Source organism: Nerophis ophidion, linkage group LG04 (genome assembly GCF_033978795.1).
Source record: "Nerophis ophidion isolate RoL-2023_Sa linkage group LG04, RoL_Noph_v1.0, whole genome shotgun sequence".
Classification (NCBI taxonomy): domain Eukaryota; kingdom Metazoa; phylum Chordata; class Actinopteri; order Syngnathiformes; family Syngnathidae; genus Nerophis; species Nerophis ophidion.
The window spans coordinates 25,513,097-25,535,890 of record NC_084614.1 but is presented as its reverse complement, the minus strand read 5'-3'; the positions used below and the strand labels follow the sequence as shown (position 1 = coordinate 25,535,890).

Sequence of the window (22,794 nt, the reverse complement as noted above, 5' to 3'; positions counted from 1 at the left end):
CCCGAATTTTTCTTTTTTTTTTTACCTTTCACACCATTAATTAAACAACAAGCCTATCTGCTATTCTGGCACCATCAATCTGTTAGCAGCACACATACAATCGGACCATCTTTATCTTTTAATAGTGCCTTTTAAAATGAAACTGTAATAACAATGATATTTTTTTGATTACATAATTATATATGTATGTTTTAATGTGGTAGTAGTTTGCAGTCTCTTGTTTATTCTTCTTTTACAGAAGCTCAATCAGGTAACTAAAAATGTAAATACACCTCTACATACAGTATGACCAAGTACAATTTTACTGCAAGCAGCAAATATAAACATACATCTTAATTGTGGCCACTGAGCATGCAAACACTAATAAATGACATGATTGCAGATATCTATTTTGTCAATGACCATCAGACAACATGCCCTCCTGAGTAGGTGGGTTTGGTCTCTGCCACTGAGCTGGATTTGACTGCAATGTAGAATCTGATTCACCTATACCCTTTTTAATAGGATTTGTGATACTTTTTTGTACGGGCCCACATTGTTGGATACTCTCGGGAAAGTAACCCAGAACAAGCCAAACATGCATGAATGTTTTTGTTTTTTTCCCCAATTGTGGTGTTTAAAATTAGCATTTGCAATGTATACAAATATAGTTTATGATCAAAATACTGTCCATTTCAGTCACATATCATAATTAAAAAAAACTCTTAATCAGTGTAAAATAGGCGTACGAATTGGCCCTGAATTGTGTGTTTGCTTTAAATGGTTATTAAATGATACCCACACGCTGAGTCAATGCCTTTCTAATAAGCAAACACTCTTTGGTCCAAGTCACACTAATAGCTTCTGTCAAGTGGCTCCTTGTTAAACCCTATCCAGCAAATGAAGCAGCAGGCTGGATTTTAGTTGCACTGTAAAGCTCTACCTGATTATTCTTCCTTTCACTACGTCACAAGAGGGCAAGGGGAGAGAGGGTCTAGAAATTAAACCGGTTCAAGACTATTTCTACTTGCTGTGGTGGATCGAGGAACACGGAGCAACCGGAAGAATGATAAGTCGGATGCCTCCAGGGTGGATTTAATTTATTGCCAACAAGTCATCATTTGACTCCAGTAAGGTAAACAATATTTAATCCAAAACATAATATTTATTTAATGCAGATGTTACTTTAAATGAGACAAACGGGACGGTGAAATATTTGATTGCATCTTATAAAGCAAATTAAGAAAAATCAAGCATAATTTTATTGTAGTATTAACGTTTATTATATTATATATTATAATATTTGATTATATTTAATACAACAGTTTAAATAAACCATTATTGTATTTTATAATATTGCTAAAATATTAGTATAAATACTCAACACATAATTACAAAATTATTCTGAATGGATAACAGGATGAGTTAGGTTTAAAAGCTAACACCCAAATGTAGGGTAATTGTCAACGAGGTCAGTCATCTGTAAATTACAGGTATCAACAGTCAGTGTTAATTGGATTATGCAGAATCAAGGAGGCTCCTGCAGTATCACTTGCAGCAGCATGTGTTCCAGATCAAGACGTTTACGCCATCGTAAGCCTTAATTTGGCAATCCACTTTTCCTGGCCTATTTTCCCACCTGCTGCAGAATATCACACAGACTTTTCAGTTAGGCAGGAAGAACATGCAATATGTGCAACTTTTAGTGTTTGAACAGCAGGGTGCAGCATAGCAGTGTCTTGTTTTAAGAATCTCTTTTTCTTTTATGTTCTTTGTGATGGCAGATTACATACAGGACACTCTGACCAGAACAAGTTTGTATACGGTTTTAGGATAATCGAATACAGTTTTTTTTCCAATTTCTTACACACAAAAGTTTAAATGTTAACAAAGTATATACACAGTAAGCAAAAGCACTGTGCAGATTAACCTACTTTTAGGCATAAACTGGGGGTGCCAAACTCAAATACAGAGTAGGCAAAAATTTAAAACTGAACAAAGCCGCAGGCCAAGGTTGAACAAATTAACCTTTTAATAGGGACCCAAACAAGCTTTGCATTGAATATTGAACAAGCAAGGCTTATATAACTTCATAGTGACATGCAAAATAGAGTTTCAAATAATAATAAAATATCAATGGCATATCAAATACAATTTAAATAAAAATTGAATGCCTCTTTTCTATTTGCAGCCTTCTGAGGTAAATATCAAAATATTTTTTTTTCCCACAGGCTATAAATAAATTTGAAAATATAATAATGAATGAATCAAACATTCAAGCCTTGAAGTAGCAAGAGAAAGTGCATGATTAAAACATTTGCTACAATGATTTGCTTCAACACTGAATATGGAACAAGCAGCGCTTACATAACTTAATAGTGCAAAATCAACTTTCAAAAAACAAACAAAAAAACATCAATGGTATCCATCCATCCATTTTATACCGCTTATTCCCTTTTGGGGTCGCGGGGGGCGCTGGCGCCTATCTCAGCTACAATCGAGCGGAAGGCGGCGTACACCCTGGACAAGTCGCCACGTCATCTCAGGGCCAACACAGATGGACAGACAACATTCACACTCACATTAACACACTAGGGCCAATTTAGTGTTGCCAATCAACCTATATTAAATCAAATATACATTTAAAAAAAGTAATGCCTCTTTTCTATTCGCAGCCTTCTGAGGTATATTTGAAAATAAAATAATGAGGTGGGCGGGGTTTGGTGGTAGGGAGGGGTGTATATTGTAGCGTCCTGGAAGAGTTAGTGCTGCAAGGGATTTTGGGTATTTGTTTTTGTGTTTATGTGGTGTGGTTGTTCTCTCGAAATCTGTTTGTCATTCTTGTTTGGTGTGGGTTCACAGTGTGGCACGTATTTGTAACAGTGTTAAAGTTGTTTATACGGCCACCCTCAGTGTGACCTGTATGGCTGTTGACCAAGTATGCCTTGCATTCATTTATGTGTGTGTACTACCCGAGTATGCTATGTGGCTTGGGTGGCACGCGGTTTGTATGGAGGAAAAGCGGACGTGACGACAGGTTGAAGAGAACGCCCAAGGCAGTGCCTCTGAGCCAAGCCCCCAATATTGTTGTCTGGGTGGAATTCGGGAGAATGGTTGCCCCGGGACATTTTCGGGAGGGGTACTGAACTTCGGGAGTCTCTCGGGAAAATCGGGAGAGTTGGCAAGTATGAGTGATTGCACCGCCACCTTATAATACCGGCGGGCCAGCTCTAATGTTAATTTGATATTGCCTCAAGGGCCAAATGAAATTACACGGCGGGCCATTTTTGGCCCGCGGGCCAGAGTTTGACATCATGGCATTGACTCTGCTTCACAGTTTTTGCTAAATATTACACACACCTTCACATCTTGCACACATAAGGATTGTGATACACACATATTCACATCTTGCACACAGATAACGCTGGCTTGCCAACGACCACACAAGTGAACATATTGGATAATCACATCCGCCAGGTGTGAAGACACACGGGTGATACACTGAAAAAGGAACAGGTGAGTTCACCTTTGTTTTGCAAAAATGGACATAATCAGAATGCAGTTTTTTTCAATTGCTTACACACTAAATTTAAAATGTTTACGCAGTTAAAGTCTACACACAGTAAGCAAAACCACTGTGCAGATTAGCGTAATATTAGGCATAGACTCTGCACTGCAGTTTTTGCGAAGTATTACACACAATGCTTTACACACACTTTCCCATCTTGCACATGTGATGTGGATGAGGTACTAAGCCCTGATCCAGTTAGATGGGCAGGTGATGATTAGAAACCATAACTGAGGTTTTTGAGGACGTTCTTTCATCCAGTTGCTGTTGCCTAAATCAACACATGTAGACTATACTCCATGCTGTAATTTTTATTAATCTCCAGATTTTTTTGCTAACCTTTTTATGTGTCTCTGATTTGAATTTGTAATACATGTTATTGTTGACTACTGTGATATGTTACCTGACTTTGGTAAAAATAGATATTTGCAGTTTACTGCATCGTAGCAGTTCTTGAAAAGATTACACGATATTTTCACTTTCTCTAGGTCCTTCAAAATAATGACAATTGCTCTGGATTTGCGAATATGTTTAGTCAAGTTAGAGTACTCATTCATCACGTACGCTAAAAAGGTCGTGCAAAATGCCCCAAACATGTGATCTCTTACAGTTAAATAGGGTTTTTTGTTCTGTTCGGTTTCTGTTCTGGGTAACTCACTCCAATATTGTCTATTCATTTAAAGTCCGAGTGAGATGAAAATAAAACTGCAATTTTACAAATGTTTGCTTCATTTTGATGAATGGGTATATGTTTTGACCGAAGTGTGTCATTTTGCACATAATCTAGGAATTAAGAAAATTGAATGTGATGTTTGGAAAAGTGCGTACATCTTTTGAAAAAAGACACACAGTTAGTAAAAATGTGTGTAAGCAAATTGAAAAAACTGTAAATTGCATACCAGTATGTTGATTAACATTGAGGTGAGAGAGAGGCATTAATGAATATAAATGCATGAATGTGAGTGTGAATGGTTTTCTGTCTGTGTTGGCCCTGTAATGAGGTGGCGACATATCAAGGGTGTACCCCACCTTCCACTGAGTACAGCTAGGAAATGCTCCAGCCCCGAGAGGGACAAGCGGTAGAAAATCAATGGATAAAGAAATATGTGTATTATGGTAGTTGCATGTAGTTTGGAATGGCATATACTGTGCTCATTAAGTTGGTATGTGTTTGTACCCAGAGAGGGACAAGAGGTAGAAAATGGACGGATGTATGTTTACCCTTTACAGCAACACGATAGGGTTAAAATACTGTTCTATAACTAGAAAACATGTGAAAGTTGATGCAGAGGGTCTCAACTGGTGTCAACTTGGCACGGACATTTGCACCTGATTATGAATTTCCAACCCACTTTTGTTGATGTTAAACCAAGCAAAACTGTTTTAAATAGCCAGTCCTATTTTTAATTCTATGATCAAAGTGCATTTTAGAGCATAGCATCAAGTAAACAAGGACTTAAGTAAAATTGAATATACAAATTTCACAAAATAAGATCACAAATAAAGATATTTATTGTATATATGTGCATCGAGTACAGTATATACCAAGGAGGACCGCTAATATTATACTTTAAATAAAAGAAGAAAAATAAAAGTCTATTGATTATTATAATGCATCGTTTACCAATCTATCAACAGAGCTGAGGGTTCTAGGTTCGATCTCCGCTTCTGCCATCCTAGTCACAGCTGTTGTGTCCTTGGGCAAGGCACTTCACCCGATTGTTCATAGTGCCACCCACACTGCTTTATAAATGTAACTTAGATAACGGGTTACACTATGTAAAGTGCTTTGAGTCACTAGAGAAAACAACTATATAAATTTATTTCCCATAGACAAACTGTTGCACCCACAATGAGTCCGTGGGTCCTCAAAAACGAGTTGAGTGTCACCACCTTAATTGTGTGAGTGCAAGAACGAGCCCTAGAGACCAGGAACAAGATCAAGAATGAGTAAAGGCATTTCAAAATTAATCATTAACACTCAGGAAAAAGCATTATTAGAGTACATGCTGGTCCTAAGGTTGTAAGTTCACGGGTTGAGAACCAACTGAATGAGACAATTCAAGCTCCCAGAATAAAGAGATTGAATAAAGCAGGCCATTTAGCCACCCTTATGCTGAAAAGACAAGCTGGGATAGCTGGGATTTTAAGAAATATCACATAACAGACAATAGTAGAAGAAACACCACTGTGCACAGGTGTCTTCATTTGGTCTTGATTTGTTGTTCCAGACAAAAGTTGGGATCATGGATATCGGTGGTTTGGAGACAGTGGTGGCCAATTCGGCTTATGTGTCGGCCCGAGGAAGTGTCGACGGTACAGCAGCTGCCACTCTACGTGACAAGAAAATGCGGGCCAAGCTGAAACTCCCACACATCAGAGATTGTGAGCACATGAAAGCGTCAGCAGGCGCCGCCTTTGACAGCATGTGCGTCAAACAGCCCATCGGCAAGCGACTGTTCCAACAGTTTCTGGAGAGCGACGCCACCCACAACACCGCTGGGGAGCTGTGGAAAGACATCGAAGACTATGTCATATGCCAAGAAAAAGACAGAGCTCAGAAGGCCCAAAAGATAGTCAATAAATACTATGAGTCAGCATCAAAGACTTTCTGCAGCTTCTTAGAGGAGAAGGCTGTCTCGCGAGTAAAGGAGGACTGCAAGAATGTGCACAGCGACTTGTTTAAAGAAAGCGAAAAACAGCTCCTCCAACACTTGGAGAAGAAAGCCTTGGACGGCTTCAAGCAGAGCATGTACTTCCTGCGTTTTGTTCAGTTCAAGTGTTTGGAGAGCCAGCCCGTTGACGAGGAGTGGTTCATGGACTTCAGGGTCCTCGGCAAGGGTGGTTTCGGGGAAGTGTATGCTTGTCAGGCTAAGGCGACAGGGAAAATGTACGCCAATAAAAAGCTGGATAAAAAGAGGCTGAAGAAACGCAAGGGCTATGAGGTAAAGCTCCGGCGTACGCGATAAGCTCATTATGATAAACGCCGAACAGGAAATAAGGAGGGTACAGGGTTAGTTTTTTACGTTGACGACTCAGTGCAAAGAAGCTTGGTAGTCTCTTGAAGACCCCGTAAAGAAGCTCAGCACACTCCAGCTTGTTGCTTCTAAAAGCACAGGATAATGAACATGTTTCTAGGTTGATACATTATTAACAAAGGTTTACTGTACTGTATTTAAAAGTCCGCTAGAATAATTGGTAAAACAAAATCATGTCAACAAAGTCCCTAATAGATCCATATATTTTCTATAGCACCTAACAAGATCCTATATCTACATCTTTGGGAGGGCAGAGCTGAGAATGTCTATTCCTGATTTTCCCATACTAACCCAATCCTTTACCATGTTTAGGGCGCAATCGTGGAGAAGCGCATCCTTGCTAAAGTCCACAGTCGCTTCATCGTGACACTGGCCTACGCTTTCCAGACCAAGACTGACCTCTGTCTAGTTATGACCATCATGAATGGTGGGGATCTCAGGTGCTTTATACAAACACTGACCACAGCTTTACACTCTAGATGAAGTTACTGTAGGTTGTACATTGGATTTCGGTAGTTACTTTCCTGTCTCCCAGCCTCCGCTAATTACCTAAAGTGTAGATAAACCCTAAAGCTGATATACACACTGGGCTGTCTGGTGCGTCACTCTTTAAGTCAGACAGTAAGAGTCCTTAAGAGGCTAAAGACGTCTTTCAACCAATCTTCATTTAGTCAATTTCAAAGCCTCATCATGTCTTTCATCACGCCACAGGTTTCATATGTACAACGTGGATGAAAAAAACCCGGGTTTCAATGAGAAGAGAGCGTGTTTCTACACAGCTCAGGTAATATGTGGGCTGGAACACCTTCACCAGCACAGGATTATCTACAGAGACCTGAAGCCAGAGAATGTACTGCTGGATGATGCAGGTGAAATATATCTCCTGGTTTGTGCTTACATGTCTGAAGAAAGCCAATGACATGACACCCAAAATCACTGTTAGTGTCCAATCACATATTTCATCATGACTAGGGATGGGTGCAGACTTCATTACTTTTATAGGTACCAATCGAATTTATGTCAGTACTATCAGGTACCCTAAATTGTCGTCACATCCGGTCGCAGCGTTTCAAGCACTTGGTGGGCAAACAAGTATTCATGCACTAAGAGCAGACTCAGCCCGACTGCCTGTAAGAAATGTTACAATTTCCCATGCCGACAAAGCAAGAAGAAGGTGCCGGGAGGTAAAGAAATGCTCTGCTTTTGAAAATGTGCCAGTTCGATGCTAATTTACATTGGATATGCCCTTTTGTGGGTTCTTCCGAGGATGTTGTAGTCGTAATGATTTGTGCAGTCCTTTGAGACATTTGTGATTTGGGGCTATATAAATAAACATTGATTGATTGATTGATGCTACTGATTAGCAATATAAACTTTACATGGCCATTCCAACACCTCTAAATTTGGTAATAAAAACTACAATTACGATGCACGTTACATTCAAACATCTAGTGTGTAATAAATACAATACTTACAGTACAAACAATTTGTAGGGCTCATCAAGAAGACACAACTGGTCCATTTAGATTGATAGTAAAGGCTATTTCTTACGGCTATACACCTAGGAAAAACTGAAATCAATGCTATATCTTACTTATTCCACTCAATAAAGAGAACCAGATCTTCAATTTTGTTGGCAGTGCGGCAACACCCTGACACTTTCAATGTGTCAGAACTCCAGAACTGTGCAAAACTGTCCTCCCTGCCATGCTCTATAGCCCTGTACACTACTGCCATCTAATGTCTTAGAATTGCCTCTGAATGCAAAGTGTACTATATAATACTTGCAAAGGAGAGTCAGATGCTTAAGAAAACACGATGTAATAACTGAACAACACAGCTATCGTCATCAGCTCACTTTGAAATGTAAAAAGATAATAAAAACAAACATTATTACGACATGAACAAACACAAAAGTACTGAAGATTGTTGAGTACCGGTATCGATTCCCAGGTACTGAAAATTGGTACTGTATCCGTTCAAATGTTAATACCTATCGCTGACCACGACTATCTTTATTTAAATGAAATATAGCAGCGAAAAAGTAAGCAAAGCAACGCACAATATACACTATAAACAGTGACACCAAATTTGGGTGCAATATTACAGTTTTAGAGTTATTTGTAGAGTGGATTATTGTATAGTTACATAACTGTACTGTGTAAATCTACAGATATTCACTGAGTTACTCATACTTAACTTTTGTACAGAATATTGGTTGAGCCAATGGGTGATGTCAATCATATTCTTTTTATGCTGACAAAGAGAAACTACCGGCTACACTCAGTGAAAAGTTAATTGAGCTTGGCCTTGTCAAGTTAAAAGAGCTTTAGGACCACTTATTAAAATACAAACCCCGTTTCCATATGAGTTGGGAAATTGTGTTAGATGTAAATATAAACGGAATACAATGATTTGCAAATCCTTTTCAACCCATATTCAATTGGATACACTACAAAGACAAGATATTTGATGTTCAAAGTCATAATTTTTTATTTATTTTTTGCAAATAATAATGAACTTAGAATTTCATGGCTGCAATACGTGCCAAAGTAGTTGGGAAAGGGCATGTTCATCACTGTGTTACATTACCTTTTCTTTTAACAACACTCAATAAACGTTTGGGAAATGAGGAAATTAATTGTTGAAGCTTTGAAAGTGGAATTCTTTCCCATTCTTGTTTTATGTAGAGCTTCAGTCGTTCAACAGTCCGGGGTCTCCGCTGTCGTATTTTACGCTTCATAATGCGCCACACATTTTCGATGGGAGACAGGAATGGACTTCAGGCGGGCCAGGAAAGTACACGCACTCTTTTTTTAAGAAGCCACGCTGTTGTAACACATGTCGACCGTGGCTTGGTATTGTCTTGCTGAAATAAGCAGGAGCGTCCATGAAAAAGACGGCGCTTGGAAGCAGCATATGTTGTTCCAAAACCTGTATGTACCTTTCAGCATTAATGGTGCCTTCACAGATGTGTAAGTTACCCATGCCTTCGGCACTAATGCACCTCCATACCATCACAGATGCTGGCTTTTTGACTTTGCGTCGCTAACAGTCTGGATGGTTCGCTTCCCCTTTGGTCCGGATGACATGATGACGAATATTTCCTAAAAGAATTTGAAATGTGTACTCGTCAGACCACAGAACACTTTTCCACTTTGCATCAGTCCATCTTAAATGATCTCGGGCCAAGAGAAGCCGGCGGCGTTTCTGGATATTGTTGATAAATGGCTTTCGCCCTGCATAATAGGGCTTTAACTTGCACTTACAGATGTCGTGCCAAACTTTATTTAGTGACAGTGGTTTTCGGAAGTGTTCCTAAACCCATGTGGTGATATTCTTTAGAGATTGATGTCGGTTTTTGATACAGTGCCGTCATTCAGTGTTGGTTTCCGGCCATGCCGCTTACGTGGAGTGATTTCTCCAGATTCTCTGAATCTTTTTATGATATTATGGACCGTAGATGTTGAAATCCCCAAATTTGTTGCAATTGCACTTTGAGAAATGTTGTTCTTAAACTGATTGACTATTTGCTCACGCAGTTGTGGACAAAGGGGTGTACATTGCCCCATCCTTTGTTGTAAAAGACTGAGCCTTTTTTGGGAAGCTGTTTTTATACCCAATCGTGTCACCCACCTGTTCCCAATTAGCCTGCACACCTTTGGGATGTTCCAAATAAGTGTTTGATGAGCATTCCTCATCTTTATCAGTATTTGTTGCCACCTTTCCCAACTTCTTTGGCACGTGTTGCTGGCGTCAAATTCTAAAGTTAAAGATTATTTGCACAATTTTTTTTTTTTTTTATCAGTTTGAACATCAAATATGTTGTCTTTGTAGCATATTCAACTAAATATGGGTTGAAAATGATTTGCAAATCATTGTATTCCGTTTATATTTTCATCTAACACAATTTCCCAACTCATATGGATACGGGGTTTGTAGTTTGTATGTATATAAGAGTAGACTGTGTGGACTGTGTGTAAATGAGAGAAAATCCCAAATTAATTCAAACATTTGCACCCAATTCTTGTTTGAAAAAGTAATTAGGGATGTACAATGTATTATTATTCAACCCTCGGAAAATGACAGTTTACAATATGTTTAAGCACATAATGGGTTTATGCAGGGCCACCCCCCTATAAGCCGATCACGAGCTGTGCATAGAGCCCCTGGATATGTGGGAGGACCCGTTTTGTGTGAAGACTCGCATGTACAATGTAAATTAATGAATGACAAGCACTTCATATTATATTTTACTTCAAACATATTCATAGCCCCTTCCTCCTAATAAGAATATAATGGCAAATTTACCCCAACATTTCAGTGTTCCTTGTGGCGTGCTGCATAAGTGGTCTTGTAAGGTTACTCTACCAGGTTCAATGCCAAGTTAGAGGTGTCTCAGGAAAGTCATGTTTTAATTATGTATGGATTTATTATTTTGCACTGAAAACAAAAATAGAAAAATGTTTGTTTTAGTACCAATTAACGGTTTTATATAACACAAATTATTTTGTAATGGGGGGTTGGGCCGCCAAACAAAATTCTACTTAGCCAGGGGTGGGAGAGGCCTTGAGTGTTTGTAAAGTTCTGACCACACATGTAGTATCATAGCTGTGTCAATAACGCCGGGAGTCTGGTGTGAAATTTAAAGTTAAAGTACCAATGATTGTCACACACATACTAGATTTGGCGAAATTATTCTCTGCATTTGACCCATCACCCTTGATCACCTGCTGGGAGGTTTTTGACACTTTACATACATCTCTGTTGTATTATAAGCAATGGATGCTCCCCCAAAGTATTTGATATGTCACACCTGTAATTATCCTAATTTGGAATGCTACATCGCTGAGTTTCTTGTGAAAGGCAAAGGCGGATAAATTACGGTAATTTTATGGGGTGTTTGTGTAAGAGAGGCCACACACCCACACACAAGTGAAATATTTCTATAAAGAAACTTTTATTACCCACTATGGACAAAACTTATTCAACCGCATTGTGTCTCATCACTTTGTAGGACATGTCCGCCTGTCAGATTTAGGCTTGGCTGTTGAACTTCCACCAGGAAAAGACACTACCACTGGCTATGCAGGAACTCCAGGTAAGTGGGATTTCTTGAATAGGACTTCGGTAATAAAATAGGTGTATTTACTCAACAGTATTACGTCTTTGAATACAGGTTTCATGGCTCCAGAGCTGCTCCAGAAGAAAGAATATGACTACACTGTAGATTATTTCACTCTAGGGGTTACTTTGTTTGAGATGATTGCAGCCAAAGGACCCTTCAGAGTACGAGGAGAGAAGGTACAAAAAGACACATTTTGCATCATAAAGGGCCATCAAAGGAAAAATTCACTGTGTCTTTCTTTCAGGTCGAAAATGACGAGGTAGCTCGCAGAATCTTGAATGACCCGGCTCCGTACCCGCCCAACTTTAGCAAAGAGTGCAAAGATATTTGTGAAGGCTTGATGGAAAAGGATCCGGGGAAACGCCTCGGGTTCAAGAACAACGAGTGTGCCGAACTCAAGAAGTGCCCCTTCTTTAAAGACATCAACTGGGGCCGACTGGAGGCTGGTGAGATGTTTGCACACAATCATTAACACAATTAAGTTCTGCGGAAGTAAAACAGGAGTCGTTTGCGCTAAAGATCAGTATGTTTGCCTTATCTGTGAAGATAATAAACTCATTAAGTTCAGCTACCAGATAGGCACACAACATATGAACTCAATGACCAATGCATAAATAACACTAATTTAACTGTAACACACTGTACCATACAGAGTGATGGATTTAATATGTTGCCCTCTTACTGATAAATAAGGAAAGCAAAATATCAATTATGTTTCTCATTCGAGTCATTGTACTTTAGGGGAGCACACATCATACTGAGACATTGTCCTTTGGTAAGCACAATGTAGTGCAGATGTACACCTCTGCAAACATCATTAATAAATATATTCTTAATCATCCATCCATCCATCCATTTTCTACCGCTTAATCCCTTTTGGGGTCGCGGGGGGCGCTGGCGCCTATCTATTCTACTCTATATCACCTAATCGAGCGTCTGTTTACAGGTGTTTTCATACAAACAAATGCATCAATACCCAAAAAATCATCAATGTCCTATATGTATCAACCACAGGTATGCTTCCGCCTCCGTTTGTCCCTGATCCCAAGGCGGTCTACGCCAAAGATATCGACGACGTGGGCGCCTTCAGCACGATCAAAGGCGTGGTCATGGATAACAAGGACACAGAGTTCTTTACCGACTTCGCCTCGGGCAACGTTCCAATCCCATGGCAGGAGGAGATGATCGAGACAGGCGTGTTCGGAGAGCTCAATTTATGGGCTGAGAACGGAAAGCTGCCGAATGACCTTAACCCAAACTATGTGGAAGCCAAAGGTGGAGGCTGTGTGATTCTTTAAATGTATGGGGGAGAACCACATCAACAGTATTCAGATTAGAAAGACTTAACTAATTAAAAAGGGCCATACATCTTAAATTAATTAATAGTAAAATAAAAATATAAAAATTTAATTTGCAATCGACACCCCCGCCATGACCTCCTTCACACACACCCCACCAAGGAAAAACAAGACCAGGATTTGAACAGAACTATTTCTATTCTATTCAAGGCAGGAAGAGATGAAACGGCTGATCTCACAATACTTATACTAAAGAGTTTATTGCTGATGGCTTTCTTGTGTGAGTACACTATCACAGATAAAAGGAATAAGAGCAAATTGGTATTGATAACCATTCATCCATTTATCCATCTTCTTCCGCTCGTCCAAAGTCGGATTGTGGGGGCAGCAGCCTAAGCAGAGAAACTCAGCCTTCCCTCTTCCCAGCTACTTCGTCTAGCTCTTCCCGAGGAATCCAGAGGTGTTCCCAGGCCAGCTGGGAGACATAGTCTCTCCACTGTGTTCTAGGTCTTCCCCGTGGTGATATACCAGTTCGATGTGCACTAAAGCAGTGGTCCCCAACCTTTTTGTATCCGCGGACCGGTCAACGCTTAATAATTGGTCCCGCGGCCCGGGGGGAGGGGTGTCTTTTTTTTTTTTTTTTTTTTTTGCTTCTTTGTCATGAAAAAGGGACGTTTTTGTCATGAAAAGGGGAGTTTTTTGTGGTTGGTGCACTATTTGTAAGTGTATATTGTGTTTTTTATGTTGATTTAATTTAAAAAATATATATATATGTATATATATATATTTTTTTTAATAAAAAATTCTTCTGCGGCCCGGTACCAATCGGGCCGCGGCCCGGTGGTTGGGACCACTGCACTAAAGACCTCCTTACGGCTTAGCTCATTTTTCACCACGACGGACCGATACAGGATCCGCATCACTGCAGTCGCTGCACCGATCCGCCCGTCAATCTCACAATCCACTCTTTCCTCACTCATGAACAAGACCCTCAGCATCTCCTCCCCAACCCAGAGATGGCACTCCACCCTTTTCCAGGCATTATTATTTTTGTAAAAAAAACAATTGTTTATACAGCTTTTTTAGATTGTGCACATGCACCTAATAAAATGTTTAGTATATAGTGTAGTACTGTATAGTTTAACTGCAATGATGTTGTACATACGTATATGTACAGTACTGTGTATTGATTTGTAATGTATCACGTAACATTATGTACAAAATATATATGAGGTGAAATACATTTATGCAGCGCTTTTTTTCTCTAGAGACTCAAAGTGCTGAAACCAATTATTTACATTTTAAGCTACATTTAAACCAGTCTGGGTGGCACTGGGAGAAAAGTGGTTAAAGTGTCTTGCCCAAGGACACAACGGCATGGAATAGACCTTGGAACCCTAAAGTGGCTGGCAAGGGCTCTATAACATCTGAGCCACCATTTATGGTTCTTAAGCAGAAACGATGACATTTGATGAATGTGTTCACTGAACTTTACAGAATGTGTTTGATAGCATGAATATACAAACCCCGTTTCCATATGAGTTGGGAAATTGTGTTAGATGTAAATATAAACGGAATAGAATGATTTGCAAATCCTTTTCAACCAATATTCAATTGAATGCACTACAAAGACAAGATATTTGATTTTAAAACTCAAACTTTGTTTTTTTTTTTCATCAAATAATAATTAACTTAGAATTTCATGGCAGCAACATGTGCCAAAGTAGTTGGGAAAGAGCATGTTCACCACTGTGTTACATCACCTTTTCTTTTAACAACACTAAATAAACGCTTGGGAACTGAGGAAACTAATTGTTGAAGCTTTGAAAGTGGAATTCTTTCTCATTCTTGTTTTATGTAGAGCTTTAGTTATTCAACAGTCCGGGGTCTCCGCTGTCGTATTTTACGCTTCATAATGCGCCACACATTTTTGATGGGAGACAGGTCTGGACTGCAGGCGAGGAAAGTGCCCACACTCTTTTACTACGAAACCACGCTGTTGTAACACGTGGCTTGGCATTGTTTTGCTGAAATAAGCAGGGGCGTCCATGATAACGTTGCTTGGATGACAACATATGTTCCTCCAAAACCTGTATGGACCATTCAGCATTAATGGTGCCTTCACAGATGTGTAAGTTACCCATGGGCACTAATACACCCACATACCATCACAGATGCTGGCTTTTGAGCTTTGCGCCTTTAACAATCTGGATGGTTATTTTCCTTTTGTTCCGGAGGACACCACGTCCACAGTTTCCAAATATAATTTGAAATGTGGACTCGTCAGACTACAGAACACTTTTCCACTTGCATCAGTCCATCTTAGATGAGCTCAGCTCATCGAAGCCAGCTGCGTTCCTTGGTGTTGTTGATAAATGGGTTTTGATTTGCATAGCAGAGTTTTAACTTGCACTTACAGATGTAGCAACAAACTGTAGTTACTGACAGTGGTTTTATGAAGTGTTCCTGAGCTCATGCGGAGATATCCTTTACACAATGATGTCGGTTTTTGATGCAGTACCGCCTGAGGGATCAAAGGTCCGTAATATTATCGCTTATGTGCAGTGATTTCTCCAAATTCTCTGAACCTTTGATGATTTTACGGACCGTAGATGGTAAAATCCATAAATTCCTTGCAATAGCTCGTTGAGAAATGTTCTAAAACTGTTCGACAATTTGCTTACAAATTGGGGACCTTCGCCCCATCCTTGTTTGTGAATTACTTAGCATTTCATGGAAGCGGCTTTTATACCCAATCATGGCACCCAACTGTTACCAATTAGGCTGCACACCTGTGAGATGTTCCAAATAAGTGTTTAATGAGCATTTCTCAACTGTATCAGTATTTTTTGCCACCTTTTCCAACTTCTTTGTCACGTGTTGGCATCAAATTCTAAAGTTAATGATTATTTGCACACACAAATAAAATGTTTATCAGTTTGAACATTAAATATGTTATCTTTGTAGCATATTCAACTAAATATGGGTTGAAAATGATTTGCAAATCATAGTATTCCATTTATATTTACATCTAACACAATTTCCCAACTCATATGGAAACGAGGTTTGTACTTATGTCTAATGCAAATACCATAGCTAGAACTGCAATTAATAAAATTTTGCAATGCAATAATGCGCTGGCTGCTTTATTGCTTTAAAATGTATGTGCAAGACGAGTGTGACTAAAATTAAGGAATGCAAATCCATCACTTCACAGACACATGGCAGAATGTAGAATTACATGTAAAAGTGACCCAGCCCAATATAAACATAAAACCTTTACTTGCAGTTTGTACTATATATTGTCAACCAGGACACTTTTACTACCAAATATCTGGCAACAACAGTGACATATACAAGTTTAGTTTCAGCAATTTAACTCATGAATAGAACACCTATGGCCTTTTAAAATCACATTTCTGCACACCTGACAGAGGCATAAAAAGCTGCAGTTAAAGCAATCAATCACATTGATTTATTAGACAGCGCATTGAGGCTGTGACTCTACCGAAACTCTGTTACATACTCAAATAATGACTGGTCCAAGGTATACAAATGGATCACTATTTAAATATTGTTATGCCGTGAATGGACCCTCCTTTGCATGCAGTCATGTATACATTTATAGTCATGTTTAAGGGATTGCACAGAGATTAAATTACGTACCAACATCTAATCTATGTCTCGTCGCTGTGAGAAAGCAATGACTGCTGACATTGTTAACCCAAACATCGTTATTATATCAGTTCAGTTCCAGTTCATTTCGAACATGCATAGAACACAATGTAATTCACCACATATTTCCAGTTGTTTCATTACAGCAGAAGCTGATCGTATTTAATCCTACACCTTTTCATACCATACCAATTTTATCTTATTTCTTTGTTCTCCGTAACATAACAGTGGGCAAATAAATAATAAATAATATACCATAGTAAGTAAATATTAAATACATAAATTATCTTTGTCTCAATATAAAAACAACAACAACAACAACCAACAATATCAGTATGGTAATATGTAACACAACTGCAAAATAATGAACATTATCCTTCTGAGCGCCATTGTCCTCTATAGCAGGCTGTTGCGGAAGTGAGACCAAGTCATTGTTTTACAAGTCACAAGTAAGTCTCAAGTCTTTGCCCTCAAGAGTCGAGTCAAGTCCCGAGTCAAGACAGGAAAGTCCAAAATCAAGACTTGAAAGTCTCAAGTCAAGTCCCAAGTCCTGCATTTTGAGTTTCGAGTCCTTTTAACCACAGACTAATATATTTACACAAATTGTGTATGCTTTTAAAACACTGTATTCATTTATTAAAACAAGTGCATTTGAAATTGCAGGGGGAAAAAAAATAGTGCTGACATTGCACTTCATAATAGCACTATTAACCAGTCATTTTAAACAATTAACTCATTCCTTTACAGAATAAACATTTGAAAAAACAAGTGCAGCTGTACTTATTTGCAAAAAAGTGTTAACATTGTATTTCCATGGCATATTGCATTGTAACTAGATCCACAATTGTTTCTATCCTGTTCTTACCTTATCTCATTGATTTCATCTCATACTGTATGTGTGTTTATGTGTGCGTACACATGAAAAGCAAAACAAATACATGAACATAACAATGAACAGAGTTGTACTTTTTAGATGTCAGGGCTCTATGGAATAAGTACACATATTCTTAATATAGTATACATTTTGAGTGACCTTTATTTGACTGTCTTAAGTGGCTAAAATACGCGGGGCTGCTGACCGCCGTCTAACATGACGTTGCTGTGTGTGATACATTGACTAACGTAACGTTATGTGTAGGTAGCTCATGCAACCATGCTTAAAAAAACTAATTTGACAAAAAGTATGAATAAGGTAGCAAACTGCTGTGGCTGCAACAGATTGCAGTGTTTGCAATGACGTTATAACCATAGACATTTTATAAGTAGAAGCTGCTGTGACGCGAGCAATTTGGCCGCCATCTTGAAGTGGTGTTGAGGAGCCGGCGAGCAGCCTAAATTGTCAGTTGACAGGTAGAAAATAAGTCAAATGAGTGGACTGTTGAAAATCGGAATCGGGGATTACTTTTCACAAGTAAGATTTAACATTAACGTACTATTGATTGTATCTTGTGGAAATAATATTACCAAAGAGTTCAGAAGGAGCAAAGATCTTTAATACGTGTATGTGAAAACCACAAAGAAATTTTCTGGGGGAAGATGCCACCCCTACAGGTATTTGGTTTACAAACTTTCAGCCCCTCCTAAAACAAAATTCACCAGCCGCCACTGATTGTGATGCATTCTCATTTTAGGCAAAATACAAGACAATACTTTAACAGTATAATTGTAACCAGGAATAAGTCTTCAAGTAACAACATTCAAATAGTAACATTGTTGGGTAAAACAGAATTTGGTTTTATTCTGAATCCAGTCAAACAGACTGGTGGTTTTAGCAGATATAATGACTTTCAGGTTAAAGTTAAAGTACCAGTGATTGTCACACACACACACACACACACACACACACGCACACACACACACGCACACACACACACGCGCAATAGGTGTGGTGAAATTTGTCCTGTGCATTTGACCCATTCCCTTGTTGACCCCCTGGAAGGGGAGGGGAGCAGCGGGCACCCGGGAATCATCAGCAGGGAGGTAATGGGTCCCATTTCTATAGTCTTTGGTATGACTTGGCGTGTTTATATATGTTTATGTTTAAGTATTTGGCAGACGCTTTTATCCAAAACAACATACATAAAAAATACATATAAAACAGTCACTGTAAACATAATCACTTAAGGGAAGAATGTAATAGAAAATATCAATACAAAGTGTCAAGACAGAATAAACTCTCTGCTGTTGCAGCAACAGAGATACAGTCTATAGGTCCCTAAGATATACAGGTGCTGGTCATATTATTAGAATATCATGAAAACGTTGATTTATTTAATTAATTCCATTTAGAAAGTCAAACTTGTAGAATGTATACATTCATTCCAAACAGACTGATACATTTTAAGTGTTTTTTTTCCAAAAAGGAGATGATTATAGCAGACAAACAATGAAAACCCTAAATTCAACATCTCAGAAAATTAGAATATGGTGAAATGGTCAGATATTGAAGACACCTGGTGCCACACTCTAATTAGCTAACTAACTCAAAACACCTGGAAAAGCCTTTAAATGGTCTCTTGTGTTGATTCTGTATGACACACAATCATGGGGAAGACTGCTGACTTGACAACTGTCCAAAAGATGACCATTGATACTTTAAAGAAGGAGGGCAAGACACAAAACGTCATTGCCAAAGAGGTTGGATGTTCCCAGAGCTCTGTGTCCAAGCACATTAATAGAGAGGCGAAGGGAAGACAAAGATGTGGTAGAAAAAAAGTGTACAAGCAAGAGAGATAACCGCGCCCTGGAGAGGATTGTCAAACAAAACAGATTAAAAAATGTGGGGGAGATCCACAAAGAGTGGACTGCAGCTGGAGTCAGTGCTTCAAGAACCACCACGCACCGACGTATGCAAGATATGGGCTTTAGCTGTCGCATTCCTTGTGTAAAGCCACTCTCGAATAAGAGACAACGTCCAAAGCGTCTCGCCTGGGCTCAAGACAAAAAGGACTGGACTGCTGCTGAGTGGTCCAAAGTTATGTTTTCAGATGAAAGTAAATTTTGTATCTCCTTTGGAAATCAAGGTCCCAGAGTCTGGAGGAAGACAGGAGAGGCACAGAATCCACGTTGCCTGAAGTCCAGTGTCAAATTTCCACAATTGGTAATGGTCTGGGGTGCCATGTCATCTGCTGGTGTTGGTCCACTGTGTTTCCTGAGGTCTAGGGTCAATGCAGCAGTCTACCAGGAAGTTTTAGGACACTTTATGCTGCTCCTCGCGGACCAATTTTATGGAGGTGAAGATTTAATTTTCCAACATGACTTGGCACCTGCACACAGTGCCAGATCTACCAGTACCTGGTTTAAGGACCATGGTATCCCTGTTCTTGATTGGCCTGCAAACTCACCTGACCTTAACCCCATAGAAAACCTATGGGGTATTGTGAAGCGGAAGATGCGAGATGCCAGACCCAACAATGCTGAAGAGCTGAAGGCCACTATTAAAGAAACCTGGGCTCTCATAACACCTGAGGAGTGCAACAGACTGGTCGACTCCATGCCACGCCGTATTGCTGCAGCAATTCAGGCAAAAGGAGCTGCAACTAAGTATTGATTGCCGTACATGCTGAAACTTTCCATGTTCATACTTTTCAGTTGGCCCACATTTCTAAAAAATATTTTTTGGTACTAGTCGTAACTAATATTGTAATTTTCTGAGATACTGAATTTGGTATTTTCAGTAATTGACAGTACTAATCATCAAAATTTAAAGAAATAACCATTTCAAATATATCACTATGTGTGTAATGAATTTATATAAAATGTAAGTTTCACGTTCTGAATATAATTACTGAAATCAACTTTTTCATGATATTCTAATGATATGAACAGCACCTGTATAGATAAATATATTCATACATTGTGTAGAATATACGCATGTATATATAATCTAATCATATTATTTCTTTAATTAAAAACTAGCTGACCATTTTTTCCCCCCTTCTCTGGGATTATATTCCCAGTTTTGATCCCAGACGTCTGGTTATTTATAGCATATAGAAATACTCTATTACTGTTAAGCAAACTATGAATAATAAAACACACCAAAACATGTGTCCTTTATCATAGCTACACCATACTTGCCAACCTTGAGACCTCCGATTTCGGGGTAGGGGGGCGTGGTTAAGAGGGGAGGAGTATATTTACAGCTAGAATTCACCAATTTAAGCATTTCATATATATAAGAAATACTTGACTTTACACACACACACACACACACACACACACACACATATATATATTAGGGGTGTGGGAAAAAATCGATTCGAATACAAATCAAATCGTTTACGTTGTGGAATTTAGAATAGATTCTCATTTATAAAAAAATCCTCCCAAAATTTACTTAATTTGAATTTTTTTTAAAACATTTCTAAATCAATCCAACAAACCACTACACAGCAATACCATAACAATGCAATCCAATTCAAAAGCCAAACCTGACCCAGCAACACTCAGAACGGCAATAAACGGAGCAATTGAGGTGACACAAACACGACATAAAACAAACCAAAAGTAGTGAAACAAAATTGAATATTATCAACAACAGTATCAATATTAAATATAATTTCAGCATAGCAGTGATTAAAAATCCCTCACTGACATCTTTACACATTTATAAAAATAATAAGAAAAGAACAATAGTGTCACAGTGGCTTACACTTGCATCGCATCTCATAAGCTTGACAACACACTGTGTCCAATGTTTTCACAAAGATAAAATAAGTCATATTTTTGGTTGGTTTAATAGTTAAAACAAATTTACATTATTGCAATCAGTTGATAAAACATTGTCCTTTACAATTATAAAAGCTTTTTAAAAAAAAAAAATCTCCTACTATGGTAGCATGTCAGCAGACTGAGGTAGATCCTGCTGACATCCTATGTATTGAATGAATACAGAATCGTTTTGAATCGGAAAAATATCGTTTTTGAATCGAGAATCGAATCGAATCGAAAAAAATCTATAAATTATCGAATCGTGACCCCAAGAATCGATATTGAATCGAATCGTGGGACACCCAAAGATTCACAGACCTAATATATATATATATATATGTATATATATATATATATATATATATATATATATATATATATATATATATATATATATATATATGTATATATAAATAAGAGAAATACTTAAATTTCAGTGTTCATTTATTTACACATATACACACACACACAAAACACTCATCTAGTCATTGTTGAGTAAAAGGTTGAGTTGTCCATCCTTGTTTTATTCTCTGCCACTATTTTTCTAACCATGCTGAACACTCTATTTGATGATGCATTGCTGTGTGGCACGCACACAAGTGCTTTCATCAAATGCACTAGAGTCTGGAATCTTCCATGTCTCCCGAGCATGGCCCAAAACCGGTCAATCATTGCTTCCTGAGGATGCAAAGATTGACCCCCCCCCACGACGCACGGAGGGGTGGGTGGGTGTTACGATTGTATATGATACATGGGATTCTGGGTATTTGTTCTGTCGTGTTTATGTTGTGTTACAGTGCGGAAGTTCTCCTGGAATGTGTTTGTCATTTTTGTTTGGTGTGGGTTCACAGTGTGGCGCATATTAGTAAAAGTGTTAAAGTTGTTTATATTACAACCCTCAGTGTGACTTGTATGGCTGTTGAACAAGTATGCCTTGCAGTAGCGTATGCGTTCAGATAGAGGTCGCATCCAAAATGTGACCAGCCGGCCAGCACGCAGATACCATGGTGAAAATCCTGGCGCGATGACATGTAGAAAGGGTGTTAGAAGCATTGTCATAACGGTACGCCCTCAAAGTTGATATTTGGGTGAAAATCAAAAAATGTCTACCCAGGATATTTCTGATAGAGACACATCAGAGTGGTCAAAGAGCCGACCCCTGAGGTAGACCAAGAGTATGGTCAGAAGTTTCAGATGTAGTGTTGTGTAATTCAACACACTATTTCCTCTGCACAATACAGTACACCCAGTGTGTATTCACAGCGCTACAATTTTTCCACATTTTGTTATGTTTCAGACTAAAATAGAATACATTCATTTTTGACCTCAAAACCTACACACAATACTCCATAATTACATTGAGATTTTTTTTATTTTGCAAATTTATAAAAAAAA

At 38.7% G+C, this 22,794-nt stretch overlaps 1 protein-coding gene across 1 annotated transcript; it reads left to right on the top strand.

The window, feature by feature from the left end:
- Positions 1-5,753: 5,753 nt before the first annotated feature.
- grk1b (G protein-coupled receptor kinase 1 b) lies at positions 5,754-13,632 on the top strand. Its single transcript, XM_061896507.1, has 7 exons — positions 5,754-6,492; positions 6,898-7,025; positions 7,297-7,454; positions 11,603-11,686; positions 11,765-11,889; positions 11,958-12,159; positions 12,728-13,632. Exons 1-7 carry the CDS (start codon positions 5,794-5,796, stop codon positions 13,009-13,011), a joined length of 1,680 nt encoding a protein of 559 aa, XP_061752491.1. The 5' UTR covers positions 5,754-5,793; the 3' UTR covers positions 13,012-13,632.
- The last annotated feature ends 9,162 nt before the right edge of the window (positions 13,633-22,794 follow it).